This window comes from Arachis duranensis, chromosome 5 (assembly GCF_000817695.3).
Source record: "Arachis duranensis cultivar V14167 chromosome 5, aradu.V14167.gnm2.J7QH, whole genome shotgun sequence".
Lineage (NCBI taxonomy): Eukaryota > Viridiplantae > Streptophyta > Magnoliopsida > Fabales > Fabaceae > Arachis > Arachis duranensis.
The window spans coordinates 100,328,932-100,344,328 of NC_029776.3; the positions used below are offsets into that span (position 1 = coordinate 100,328,932).

Sequence of the window (15,397 nt, forward strand, 5' to 3'; positions counted from 1 at the left end):
TAGGCACATGATAAAGATGCCCAAACCGACCAAGGTTCAAGCAATCCCCCACATCGTACCCATACGTCACGACCATGAAACTTTCGGGGCTCCTGACCTCGACAGGGGAAACTGGACCACGAACCCCTCATCAAGTCACAACGACAAAAAAGTCTTTCCAGCGACGACACTGAGCACACTTGCTCTCTCGCTCTGGAGACAACTGTTACGAATCCGGTCCCCAAGTCCCACGATGAACGGCCTCCGAACCGATTACTCGGGTTCAAGCCTTCTATTAGTAGCCTAAAACGGTCATCCAATCTCTAACCAACATTCAAATTTGAATACCTCTATTATCTTAACCAGACAAAATAAGATGAGATAACTACTACCAGCTATATAAAGGGGAGTCAGAGGCCCCTCAGGTACGTTACTCATTCCACACACCTTACACCTCTCAGATTCATTCCGATTTGGCATCGAAATGTCTTTACAGGTACCATCCCCTATTGTTCTAGTCAGATAATCTGACGACCGCCTCAACTCGAAAGTCCCCGATTCATCTCACAACATATACCAGAGATTTCTACTACAAATTTATTGTTTAAATTATAATTTGATTATCATTCAATAATGTTATTGTATTATAATTTTATATTATTGTATTATATGAAATTATAAAAGTATTATTTATTTTTATTATTTAAATTTTTATTTTATTATTATTTTATATATTTTTATTTAATTATTACGGGTCAAATGGTTCGATTAATGACCTACCAATTGAACTATTGACCTAATAGTAATCCAACAACTTTGTCAAATCGATTGTCGTTCAATTTTTATAACTATGATTCTAACACATCGCAAATGCGCTTAAATGTCTGAAATAAAAAATCAGATTTAGATTCTTTATTCACTTATTAGCTGTTGTAAATTATGCATATAGGGAAACAAAAGTTAGAAATGAAATTAATAAATACGAAAGACCATAACATACTACAATAAAGTCAATAAGATCAGCAAGATGGATGAAAATTGCAGCAGCATAAGATATCCAGACACGTTACTCCAACGGATAGCAAGAGATGGAGAAGGACCAGGAGGTTGGCTTGTAGGATTAGTTGCAGTTGTCTTTTCCAGAGAGCAAGCATAGCTGCAGCGACTCGGCCGCACAACTCGGTAAACGCCAGCGCTGGCAAGGATATAGACATCTTTATTGTTGTCTTCACCAAATGAAAAGATATAACCTAATGCTGGAAGGGAGCTCCCAGGCGCCGAGTCACATTTGATAGCAGAATCATGTGCACACTTGAAAGGGGTTTTGTTAGTGCTGAAATTTCCACTGTTTTCTGGGTCTTCTGTGGCTGCCCATATTGCTCCAGCATACAAATCTCCATACAAATACCTGAAACCAATTTCAATGATTAATAATAAAAGCAACATAGCAGCTATAATATTCATTTATTTTAATCAAATACCTGGTTATAATATAATGTATAAGGAAACAAAGTACTTAAATTTGGTTTCTAATTCGTATTCGGACATTATTACCAACCAACTATTTGTAGTTTTGTACATCTATTTGGTTGCATAATATTTATAACATCAATTAGTCTTTTATTGTATATTGTATATGTAGACAACAATCCGTTCTGCAGTAGATTGATAGTTATCTTATGCAATAAAGGAGCGAATTGTTAAGAATTAATTTTATATATATTTTTGGAGATCAATTTAAGCATATTGCATATATAGGTGCTATAGGTGTTATGTTCTAATCCAAGAATTTATATATCCCAAATCAAGGCATGAGGAATGAGGATGCTACACTGAAAAGAGAAAGGAAAATTGTTGTTAAAATTAGGTTAAATTACTTTAGAAATCTATAGTTTTCACTTAATTTGTTTTTATAACTTAAAAGTTTATAATTAATTTTTTATATTGCACAAAAAAATTTCAACCCAAGTCCTATAGTATAAAAATATATAATCAAGTACTTATACTATTCAAAGATTTTCAACTAAGTAGCCCTATATTAAATTATGACGGCTAATTTTTTTTAGATATAGAACAAGATTGTGTATAATTTATGTTAATGGTTAATTGGTGTGTTTTTCTTTTATATGGATTTTTATTTTTATTTTTAAATAACAAATAGGACCTTTAGATTTGAAGAATAATGAAATTTGTAAAAAAATTTGAGGATCAGATTTCCTAAGTTCACAAATTGGAGAGTCCGATTTGTGTTAAAATAATTTTTCTTTCCACTGTAAAGATTTTTTTAATACTAAAATACAAATTTGAAGTCAAATTTGTATATTTTAAAAAAAATTAAAATAAGAAAAAACATATCTAACCCTCGTATTTGTATGTTAAAAGAAAAAATGAAAGGTCACAAATCAGATTTGTGCTCTCCACATGAAAAAAAAAATACATCAACTCTCCACATTGTTTGAAATCACCATTCTAAGCCCAACACAAAAAATAAAAAGTGGATTGGGAAACGTTTGCGCCATATAGTAATTTAATTAAAAATGCTCAACTTCATTTCTTCCAGATACAGGGATCTAATTGAAATTAGTGTACAACAAAGGGACTTAATCACAAATTTTCAAAACTATAGCAAGTTCCAGAGTAATTAAACCACAAAAATAATTTGATGCATTCCTCAGTTAGACATGCTTTATGTGGTTACTGAAGAAAACTTATTACCTTCCATATGTGCAAGGATCAGTGGTAGAACGATAGACATATCCCCCAGTTATTGATGCTGATCCTTCATTCTTGTTGACAACTGAATGGTTGTATCCAAGTATTGGGAAAATTGAATTAATAGATTTTACAGAGGTATTGCCTCCCACTGATTGAGTAGGGTTGAAGAGATAAGGGCCCTCGTAAACACTCCATCCATAGTTTCCGCCCTTTGTGATGAGATCTACCTCCTCGTATAGATCCTGCATAAGAATCAGTTGTTAATAATTGAGAATGTTCTACTAAGTACTAACTCACAAATTTTAGCATCACACTTTGTAGGAAATGTATCCTCACATGTGAAATTTTACATGTTGGTTTTTACTATTGATTAGATTATTTTCTTTAATGATTCAGTATTTAGCTTAACCTTGATTGATGGTAAAAATCAACACAGATAATGTCTAGATGAGATGATCGATTTCCCACTTTGTAAGAATAACATGTAGGGCTTGAACTTTGAAGTGAGTCAACAGTGATGTAATTATAGTTAAAAAATGTGTCGGTAAAAGCATCCACAAACCTGTCCAACGTCTGCACACACAAAGTAGGAAGGTCTTTCTGAATCGAAACTGCATCGCCATGGATTTCTTAGTCCTAAGGCCCATATTTCAGGCTGCAGATCTTTGTCTTCACTAAATGGATTATCCTTTGGAATCGAATAGTTGCCCCATAGCCCAAGTTTGCTAATTTCAGCTGCACCTGAAAAATTCAAGAATAATTTTACCTCTCTTTATACATATTTTTTTAGTGTCTACATAGTATTTTGGTGTCTACCTCTTTTTATACATATATTCATAAACTATTGTATTTAGTTAATTTATGAATGTATGGGAAAATAAGTCAAACAACAGTCATTGTGAACCGGAGGTAGTAATTCTAAGCTGACATATGAATCAAGGAATGGGTATGCAGTCTATTTCAGTATGTTTTTTGTGATTAAATTAGAAGTATTCCTTTACAGAGAACTCAGTATGCATAAGTAGGTAAATGAGAGAACCAGGGGAACTATGCTTAGTAATACCTACTTGGGATATTGTCTACGTCAATCCTCATAATCTTTCCGAGTAAAGATTTCTTGTTCTGGGAAAAATTGTTTGGATCACCTGAGCCTCCTCCATCACCCATCATGAAGTATAGATATCCATCTTCTGGACCAAAGAGTATCTGACCTCCATGATGAGATGTATAAGGGAGGCCCATGGTAAATATTCTCCTCACTTCTGTTGGTTTTGCACTTTCAGCCTGCAAAAAAAATTAGAATTCAGTTCAACTCATTTAATATACTCTTCTAGAAAGTAGAAACTACTTTTTTTTGTATGTGAGGATCAGCATTTACCGAGGAAGGCTGAGATCCGGTACCATTAGCGGTGTATTCTGCGATAACAGTTTGATACTGGCATGGTGCGGAACCATGATCAGTACCTATTTTTGATGGATCACAATTAACATCTGAATTACATGCACATCTTCCATTGCATCCCGACCACTTGGACTTATCACAGTTAAATGAAGCAAAGAATCGACCATTTTGCGCAAAATTCGGATGAAACGCCATTCCCATCATTCCAAATAGAGTATTAAAATAAACTTGGTCAGTTAGATCAACAAAGGGACTTGATTCATCAAGCTTTAACGTTCCGCCCGATTCCTTGTCTGGAAGTGTTGCCAGCCAAACCTTGCCCATCTGATTAGAGAAGAATGCTCGGTTAGAGCCATCAGGATGAGCTGCCATGCTAAGGTAAGATCCATTGCCAATTTTCTCAAGGCACAAGCCAAGAGGAGGGTTGATAGGTGTTGTGGTTTTGTTTAGTGCAACAGGTTCGCCTTCAAAACACACTGAAGTATTAGTCGATGTTCCACCGAAAGCGCTACAAAAGTCAGTTTTGGACTGCCACAAGTTAGTCAATTTTGTTGCATTGGCCTTAATTTGTGGTCCTCTTGCTTGTCCTTGCAATGAAGGGGCAAAAGGTGAATTTGTTATATACACAGTTTGGCATGTATCCCATACTTGAGAACAGAAATCTTCCACTGCTGCTGCCTTTGACTGTGACGAATTTGCTGGTACGGTGGAGTTGCAAAGCACTGGCACTGATCTCGGAGAGGATTGAACTGTATATAGCTCTGCTGAAAATGGGTCGCACCTCTACAACAAAGAAAGTATGCAAAGAAATGAATGGAGGTATGAATTTTTGAATTGTCTGAAAAGTGTTAAGTATGGTCCACTAGTAGAGATGTCAACATATTGAGATCTCAATGCAATTGGTCACTTCACATGACAAGAAAATTTGTTGAAGCATGTGCCACTTTTGCTGTGACATTTTGTATCAGTACATTTTATTTTATTTTATTTTCTTATTTTTTTGTTGGCCAGGACAGTACATTATGTAATTAATACTACTAATGTGTGTTAAGTCTTGTCTAACAGTGTCTAAGTATGAAAGGTTCTTTAACTAGAACTTGATTATGCAGCAAAACAGAATAAGAGAGAAAGGTTTTTGTGTAGTATTGAATGGAAAATTGAGAAATGACATTACACTGTAATTTGGCAATACAGCAGCTTATATACATAATACATAACAAGTCTAAAAGGGAGAGAGCTAAATCAAGAAATCACTACAAGATGTTAAAGAAAGCTTCTCCAAGAATCTGCTGAATTACAGCATTAACAGATTCTTTCTAAAACTAGAAACTGGAAGTTACTCACTATGCAAGTTACCAACTAAGCTAACTAACTATATAAGTTGCTAACTATCTCATTCGTTAATAAAGTAGAGATATTTTGAAGCTTGTAATTATTAAATTTGAAGTAAACGTGACTAATGATTCAACATGTTTTTAGAAGTTACAAATTGTTTCAGGTGTTAGTGACCAATTAAACTGAAGTTAGAATGGATTTGCACGAGTTACCAATTCAATGTTGTCTAGTGTAGACAACTTTAAATGGTTGCACATATAACAATCTTGGTAATAATTTAGAAAACAACATACATAAACAGAACATTTGAAATATGCAAATATTTATATCAGAAAAGTGCAGATCAGTTCTGACTTCTTTGGGAAAATGTACTCAACTTCCACTCCTTTCTTCTGAGTTAAGAACCAATAAAATTCCTCTACCCATTCAATATTTCACTATGGATTGCTACAAGCAAAATTACAGCCATGACTTTACAGGCATGAAAATTTGACAAAAAATTAGTCTAGACTTCAGGGAAAATCATCTATGACAAATTGAGAAAGCTCTTGAAGCTCAAATCTCAATATATGGACCAGATGTTAATGTCGTGAAGAAAAGATAAACCTGAAATCATTACTCACTAGTTGCTCACTGATGCCACAACTCAAACATGAAGAAGTTAAATGGTTTATTTCAGTATACAATTCCTACTTCTAACGGTTGCACGGTGAAAGGGAAATTCAGTACACAGTAAGCAGGTAAACGAGAGAACCAAGGTAACTTTGAAAATATGCTTTCAGGTAATAAATAAATAAATAAAAACAAAACAAAAAACAAATATCACTTACCGCACAAAGTATTGATTTCAAGACTGAGGCACAGGCGGGATCAGACACTTTCATGGCCTGAAACTGCTTTTGTATTTGTGCATCTTGTGTGGAGTTGCAACATGTGCTTCCATTGTAAGGACAAAATCCAAGGGTTTTATTCAGGGTAAAGGGTGCCCCTACAGGAGCAACAAGAAATCAATAATAAATAATACAAACAGGGAAGTAAGGCTACGGAATCTATAAAACTAAAAAATGGACCAAAAAAGAAAAGAAAGAAAAAAATGGAAAGATAACTAGACTTACTGGAATCAACGCATAGAGGAAGTGAAACTGCACAATCCAAAAGCAGCACCAAGCAACAAAATAAGAAGGTGGTGGAAAATAGAACACCCTTCTTCATCTCACCATAAACCAGTTGAAACTTGAAACTCCTCTTACAATTCAACTTATATATACATTCAAATCCGCAAGCCTTCGCAGTATTTTGACTTGGTGGCATAAGATATTGTATTGATTCAAGGGAAACAGGCTTTTTGCCAAATTCTACTTATCACAGTGCTAGATTTAGAAAGCCAAATCACTCTCATTCTTTTGTCACATTTTCGTTTTTTTCAATATATAATTCAAATTCAACCTTTCTTGTCTTCAACTTGTGTTTTTAAGTCAACGCTACCCTCAATGTTTTAATATTGGATTCAGACCTGTCTATTAAAAAATAAAATAAAAAATAGAAAATGGGGGAAAGAAATTGCCCAACCACTGGCGTTAAAGTTGAAGTCCCTTTCAGTTCGCAGTTTCACGGATTGAAGACTGAATAAAGAAGGATCAAGTTGTAAGCGGTGTCTTGTTTCTGCAGTTGACTTTTGTTTTTAATTAATTTTTTAACTTAATTAATATTGGGGTTAAATACGATTTTGATTCTTAAAGTAGAGGGTTGAAAATTTTTTTTTTCATTCTCTGATTTTTTGTTTTTTGCTATAAAATAGTTTCAAAAAGTTTAACTTAGTTTTAAAATCGTCTTTTTTACCAAATTTTTTATTTTTATTCCGATAATACCTCTAACTAAAATAAATAAAAAAGAAAAAAGAAAAAAAAGGAGACAAGTTAAGGGGTGAACGAAATCACACTTCGTGTGGGGGGGTGATCAGGAAAGAAGGTGGGAAAGGGGAGGGGAAGTGCCGCTTCCGCTCCTCGTCGTTCGGTCACACCAACAGAAGAGGGGAGGGGTTTCAGATCTCACTCAGCTAACGGCAAAAGAGGATAAAGCAGAGGAAGAGAGAAAGAGAAGCGGAGAGGAAGAGAAGAGAGGACCGGAGGCGCTGAGGAAGACTGCGTCCAGCCACGCCCTGCCGTCGTCTTCATCGTGAACCGTCGTCGTCGGTCGCCATCGAGCCATGTCCCGTCGCCGCCGTTGGAGTGAGGTCATGTCGAAGCCAGCAGATCCGCGAGATTGGACGGTCGTCAATGCTCCTCGCCAGACGCCAGCATATCCATTGGTATTTCATTGTTTTTGCTTCTGCTTTCTGCTTCTGCTTCTACTTTCTGCTTCTGCCTTCTTCTTCTGCTTTTGCTTTTATTTTTGCTTCTGCTTATGCTTTTGTTGTTGTTGTGATTCTATTATTCATTGTTGTTGTTGTTTCGTTGTTATTTTGCTTCTGTTTTTGCTTCTGCTTTTGTTGTTGCTGTGATTCCATTACTCATTGTTGTTGTTGTTGATTCTGCTTCTACTTTTGTTTCTCCTTCTGCCTATACTTCTGCTTCTGTTTTCTGATTGATTTTGGGAAAGAAGGTGAAGGATATTTTCGTCCGAAGGACAATTTTAAAACTAAGTCAAACCTTCGGACCATTTTTTAGCAAAAAAAAGGTCGGGGACGAAAACAATTTTCAGCCCCTATCTTAGGGATCAAAATTATACTTAATCCTTAATATTGATGGTTTTTGGACTAACCGACGTGGAAGATAATACTAAAATAAATAAATAAATGACTGAAATTGCCCCCATTCAAGTCTAATTACTTTGTTGGTAGTTAGAATTTTTAATTAGGTTTTATATATTTTTTTAAGGTTTAATTATTCTATTAGTCCCTCTAGTTTCACAAAATTTTTAATTAGGTCCTTATATTTTTTTTTTCTTTTAATTGGGTCCCTGCACCAATTTTTTTTTCAATTGAGTCCCTACACTTTTTTTCCTTTTATTTGAGTCTCTGCACCAATTTTTTTTAGTTGGGTCCCTATAAAATGAAGTCAATTACTACCAAGAGAGACATAATTGAAAAAAAAAAAATTTGGTGCAAGGACCCAATTAAAAGGAAAAAAAGTATAGGGACCTAATTGAAAATTTTGCGAAACTATAGGAACCAACGGAGTAATTAAACCTTTTTTTTAATTGAGTATTTATATTATGGTTTAATTACTCTATTGGTCCCTATAGTTTTGCGAATTTTCAATTATGTCTCTATACTTTTTTTCCTTTTAATTGAGTCCTTGCACAAATTTTTTTTAATTGGTCCCTACACTTTTTTTTTCTTTTATTTAGGTCCATATACCAATTCTTTTTTTTTAGTTGGGTCCCTATAAAATTAAGTCAATTACTACTAAGAGGGATTTAATTGAAAAAAAATTAGTGCAGGAACCCAATTAAAAAGAAAAAAAATATAGGGACCTAATTGAAAATTTTACGAAACTATAGGGACCAATAGAGTAATTAAACCTTATATTATATAAGATTTGTAATTAAATTTTTAGGGGATAAGTATTGTTTTGGTCCCTAACATTTACGGTCAAAATCAAATTCGTCCTTAACTTTATTTTGAATTTAAAATCGTCCTTAACATTTTAGTTGGTATTAAAATCGTCCTTTTGACCATTTTACCCTTCTCATTGACCCTACTTACTCACCTCTCTGACCCAATCATTTCTTCTTCATCTCCACTGTCATACTCTTCTTCTCATTCTCGTTCACAAACTTTCTTCTTCTCTGATCAATAGAGTTTCTTCTACGGTGGCCGCATCGCTTTATGCCGTTGACCTTCACCTCGACATTTCTGACGGATAACTCTCGGAGTTAAGAGTCTCGCCTCTATTCATGTTTACAAGGACTCCTCCACCGGCAGTTTCCTTGGTTATGGCTATGTTAACTTTGACGCAACAAACAAAGAGAGGGAGTAGAAGCAACAATGGTGATGGTTTCAGATTTCCTTTTCCTCCCTTTGTATGCGGCAATTTCCAAGAGCAGCAGCAGTTTCGGTGGTGGTGGCCACGGTTTTAAGCTCTCTCCTCGCTTCTTCTCTCTCACTCTCTCTTCCCCGCATTCTCACTCTCTTCTTAAACTCTTTTTTTGGTGACCCAATCAGTGGCAGTAGCGGCAAATTTCCTCACCGTCATGACCAACTCTCCCTTATTCTTTTTCTCCTCTCTCACTAAGTTCACCGTATCTCTCTTATCTCTCTGTTTTAATTTTTTTCTTTCTTTCAAAAAAAAATATCAACCATTATGATGTTGTTGAATTTGAAGAATTGGATTGCAATGAATGATGTTGTTTGTACTATTCTAGAATTTAAATGTATGTTATTGATGATGAATTTTTTGAATTTGAATGTTATGTTGTGTTGTGTTGTTGTTGATGGAGTTACTACATCTCTCATGCCTCTCTGTTTCAATTTTTTCTTTTTCACTTTCAAAAAAAATATGAATCGCTATGATGTTGTTGATGAGTTTGAAGAATTGAACTATAATGAGTGATGTTGATACTATTTTTTAATTTAAATGTTATGTTATTGATGATGACAATTTTGAATTTGAATGTTATGTTATGTTGTGTTGTTGTTGATGGATTGAAATGGATAGATGCGAGAAGGAAAATAGTTGGTAGTTGATGGGAATAAGGGTGGTGGCAATAGTGGTGGTGAATGGTGGGGTTAGAGTAAGAAAAAAATATAAAGATATTTTCGTCTAAAAATGTGAAAAGGACGATTTTAATAACAAATAAAATGTTGAGGACGATTTTAAATTCAAAATAAAGTTATGGACGAATTTGATTTTGACCGTAAACGTTAGGGATCAAAACAGTACTTATCCCAAATTTTTATTATAACAAAAATATTATGTATTTTGTTAAACAAAACAAATATACCTAACATTTAATTGAATATTTTATTTTATTTAACAGAATATTTTGTTAATTTTAACGATTTTTTCACAATAAAGACTAAATTATAAAATTTGATATAGTATAAGCACTCAATTCAAAAGAAAAAATATATAAAAATCTAATTAAAAATTTGATAAAATTACAAAGATTAGTGGAATAATTAAACATTTTGAATATGCAAATAAAAATATCCCTACTTTTCTCCACAATAAAAATAACTAACATTAAATATATATTATTAAAAAGTAATTTTGAAATTAAATTTTGATTTGTGTTTCAAATATATAAAAAAAGACATTTTATTCTTTAAGTTTGGTGATTTTTAATTAAATTTTTTCTTACGATTTTTTGTCAATAAATAAGAATATTTTTAAAAAATTTTAAAAATAAATTTTGATCTGATCTTTTATATATACTTTTTAAATAGTTATCAAAATATTTTTATAAAATTTTATATCAAATGTATAATAGGACTAATTTTTTTTATATGAAAGTGATGTGTGTGTTACGCTGGGTTATGGAGGTTAGGGGGTAATACACGGTTGTGGCGGCGCTTGTTTTTGAACTGACGGTGAAGAAATCAGACGGTCTGATTTCTTTGAGAGGAGAGAGTGCAACACAAATCGGACGGTTCGATTTGTGAACAGCAGGCAACGATCAACATTTTTGCATGTAAAAATCGGACCCACCGATTTCATGCATATGATTTTTTTTAATTTCCGTAGAACGCTAATCGGACGGTCTGATTTTAGTTCTTTGAGAAATTCAAATGGTAAAAAGGCAGTCGGACCGTCCGATTTGTTTAGTTATATATACACCAAAGGACTCAACTGAACACACTAATAATCAAGTGAATGAAAATAAGCAACTCCACTGAACCCAACGTCATTCATGTGCTGAATAAAACGTGATAGACATTCAATCAGCAAGAAAATCATTTTTGTATGCAAAAGGACCCAACTGAACAAACTAACAATCAAGTGAATGAAAATAACTAACTCCACTAAAAGGAATACTATTCATGTGCTGAATAAAACGTGATAGACATTCAATCATCAAGAAAAATATTTCTGCATGCAAAAGGACTCAACTCAACACACTAACAATAAAGTGAATGAAAATGAGTAACTCCATTGAATTGAGCAACATTCATGTGCTGAAGAAAATGTCATAAACATTTAATCATCAAGAATAGTATTTCTCTATGCAAAAGAAGTCAACTGAACACACTAACAATCAAGTGAATCAAAATTACCAACTCCACTAAATTGAATGAAAATAAGGACACATTTCATCCAAGCCCTAGTTACGCTGTAAAAATGGAATCAGAATACGTCCATCTACTAAACGAAGCAACTCAATCCAGTAAACCAAAAATGCAACTAGGAGAAACGTGAGATTACAAGATTTTAAATGAACAGTAGTTTTTTTCATACCTTTCACAGTCTCTGTTGCTATTTTCGTTCGTTTTTTCTTCTTCCTTCCAAAATCTTCTCGCGATTCTTCTCGAGTAGCGGTTTTCGCAGAGAAGAGAGTAAAGTTTGAGTGATTTTGAGAGAGATTTGAACTTCTCCAATAGCGGTTTTAATGTTAAAGAAGGAACTTTTTTAATAATGAAGCGCGAATAAATATTAACGTTTCGTGTGTTTGGACGCGTGGAAGTCACGTTTCATTTAATGAGATTGGAATTTTTTGATATTGAACCAGTTTAAATGAATTTAGATGAAAAATTATATAGATGTGTAGCATGACTGTTATCTTTATTAATGATCAAATGTTAATCCAGGGTATATGAAGTTAACATTTGTGTGAGCATTTTTTATCACTAGAGATTTTTAAAGTTATAAAAAAAATTAGATATATCTAAGACTTTAAAATTTCATATGGTTTGAAAAGGGAAACAAAATATGCCATATAAGCGTGTAGGTATATGATATATCTCTCTTGAAGCATACGTATTTTGATGAATGAGTGTGGGAAGCTTAATTATCATCCCTACCATCTAAAACAATACCATGAGCCATGGTGAGTGTCGGGAGCTATATGTCCAAAAATTTTACACTCATTGCAATCTAGTCAAGTAGTTATTATTATCAGCGTAGCCCGAAAAAGAAAATAATAAGGAATGAGTTCTAAAATTTTTTCTATATTTGTAATATAAGGTAATTGAGAAAACTTGAGAAAAAATCTAAATGTCTTAGATTATTGGATCTGAGTCAAGAAAATTTGAGAAGATTAATCTAAAGATAATCTTGTATCATTATTCTTTATTATGGAAAGCGGGGCCAAAAACCCATCTTATATCAATGTTTGATGTAATAAAAATCAACTATTTTTTAGAATTAGATCTAGGCAAATTTCAGCTGATATATATAATTGTGTACTTTCTTTTGAAACTTTGTGATAGATCTCCATCTAATTCAGACAATATTGGGCCATCAGAACTAAGTCCAGAGGAGAATTCAGCAAATGATAGGGAATAAGGGGTTGGGCTAGCAAGAGAAAGAGAGCCCAGAATGAATAGGAATAGGAGAGCTCCCACTTGGATGAGGGACTATGTGTCTAAGTGAAAGTGTGAACTAGAGAATTATTTCTCTGCTGAGGTGGAGAAGTTAGTTAGAGAGTGTGAAAGAGTATATAGTGGAGAGAGTCATTTTCACATGTTACATAGAGAAGAATTGAGACGTGAGTTTTGGAGGAGTTTTCCCTTACTCGAAAAGGGGCTATACCTGAATCTCTTTTATCATTCAATAAAAAACTCTCTTCTTCTTTTGTTTCTATCATGTGCATCCTTCTACTGTTCCATTATATGCAAATTCAGGTATAACAATTGGTGCTCTTGTTGAGAGAGGATGGTGAATCCTGATGAACTCCGCCACCAAACTGAACTTGCCGCATTACAGAGGAGCCATGTGGAGATCGCTAGCCGAGTCTCCTCCACAAACGTTCGCATGGAGGGTCTAGAAGGGTCTTTATGTGAGATCCATGGGATGCTAAAGGATGCTCTGAAATTAAAGAAGGTAGCAAGTGACTCCGAGGACGACGAGTTGCAACATTCTTTATTCAGCCGCACCGCTCAACCAATTTTCCAAGGGAGACGAGGAACGAAGTTAGAGCTCGCGAGCTTTGACGGTGAGAAAGTGGAAGAGTGGGTGTTCAAGGCGCGAGAATACTTTGAGTGGTTTGATGTGCCTGTAAACATGAGGATCCGAATGATCTCCTTCTATCTCACTAGAGCAGCTTATTCGTGGTACCGCTGGGGGGTCAACAACCACATTTCGTACACTTGGGAGGGTTTTTTGGATGCGTTGCTTGAGCGATTTAGACAGCACCAGTTTTACGATCCCAAAGCCGCTCTTAAAGAACTGAAACAAATCAGCACCGTTGCAGAGTATCAAAGCCATTTCGAAGAGCTCACAAACCAGGTAACTGGGTTAAGCGAAGAATGGTTAATTTCTTTGTTTGTAGTTGGTCTCCAGGATTATTTGAAATGTGAATTGTTGTTAGCCAAACCCACTTCTTATGTTACTATAGTGTCATTAGCAAAACTACATGAGCAAAAACATGTTGCTATCTCATTTCACAAACCCCTTGCTAATATCCCAAAACTAAGTCACCCAATCACTCATCCCCTTTCTACTAACAACCGTAACCTTCCGCTCAAACCCAGCCCTTCCCCCGTACCTCTGCAATCCTCTCATATCACCCATTCTAATCAGAAAATAACCATGACCAACCCACCTTTTAAGAAACTATCGACAGCAGAAATTAAAGCAAAGCGGGACAAAGGTTTATGCTATTATTGTGAAGACAAATGGGCACCTGGCCATAGGTGTAAAACCTCTTGCTATCTGTTAATTGGAGACGAAGAAATGCAAGAAATACTTAAAGAATCGGAACCAGCAGTGGTGCAAACACCTGACGAGACGAATTCGGTGGAGGTGGCTACAGTGCCACCAGATATCAGTTTTAACGCCATGGTGGGACAGTACCAACCCACAACCTTTCGATTGAAAGGGACATACTAAGAGAATGTTGTGATGGTGTTAATTGATGGGGGAAGTTCTCATAATTTTGTGAAAGCAAGCGTGGCCGAGAAGCTGAAGTTTCCAATTAAACAAACTAATCCATTGCAAGTGCTGGTGGGTAACGAGGATGTTATTGGGTGTAAAGCTTCATACGAAAATCTTCTTCTTGTGATGCAAGGCTATCAATTTAATATCAACACATTTGTGTTGGATTTACAGGGTGCAGACATTGTTTTAGGGGTGCAGTGGCTGATGTGTTTAGGCTATGTGACCACTCATTATGGGTTATTGACCATGGAGTTTGAAGTTGATGGACGACAGATTAAGTTGCAAGGGGATCACTTACTCCAGAGCGAGGCCATCAGCAACCGCATGCTGCATAAAATGATGAGTTCAGCAGCAGTAACAACCATTTATCATCTCAAGCTAGTAGAGCCTGAAAAGGAAGCTCCAACACCTTTTGTGGCTGAAGTACAAGAGATCCTTGAGGAGTATGCTCAGGTGTTTGATGAACCAACACAACTACCTCTTCACCGTACCATTGATCACACAATTAACTAGCGCCGGGTTCCCAGCCGGTTAGTGTGAGAACTTACCGCTACCCTCACTTTCAAAAGGAAGAGATTGAGCGTTTGGTGGCTGAGATGTTAGACTCCGGAGTAATTAGAGAGAGCCAGAGTGCATTCTCTAGTCCAGTGCTATTAGTGAAGAAGAAAGATGGTAGCTGGCACTTTTGCGTTGACTATCGTGCCCTCAACTCCATAACCATTCGCGACAATTTTCCTATCCCCACTATTAACGAGATATTAGATGAATTATTCGGAGCGGAGTATTTCTCCAAGATCGATTTATGATCGGGGTACCACCAGATCCGGATGAGTGAATCCTCCATTCCCATGACAGCTTTTCGCACACATCAAGGGCACTATGAGTTTGTAGTGATGCCTTTTGACCTCACCAATGCCCCATCTACATT

The 15,397-nt window shown here is 35.2% G+C and overlaps 1 protein-coding gene across 1 annotated transcript; it reads right to left on the reverse strand.

Moving 5' to 3' along the window:
* Positions 1 to 855: 855 nt before the first annotated feature.
* LOC107491350 (HIPL1 protein) lies at positions 856 to 6,846 on the reverse strand. The gene is made up of 7 exons (XM_016112194.3): positions 6,547 to 6,846; positions 6,262 to 6,419; positions 4,073 to 4,879; positions 3,762 to 3,978; positions 3,257 to 3,435; positions 2,695 to 2,936; positions 856 to 1,387 (listed from the first exon to the last, which is right to left on the reverse strand). The coding sequence occupies exons 1-7, from the start codon at positions 6,740 to 6,742 to the stop codon at positions 979 to 981; spliced, it is 2,208 nt and encodes a 735-aa protein (XP_015967680.1). The 5' UTR covers positions 6,743 to 6,846; the 3' UTR covers positions 856 to 978.
* Between the last annotated feature and the right edge of the window lie 8,551 nt (positions 6,847 to 15,397).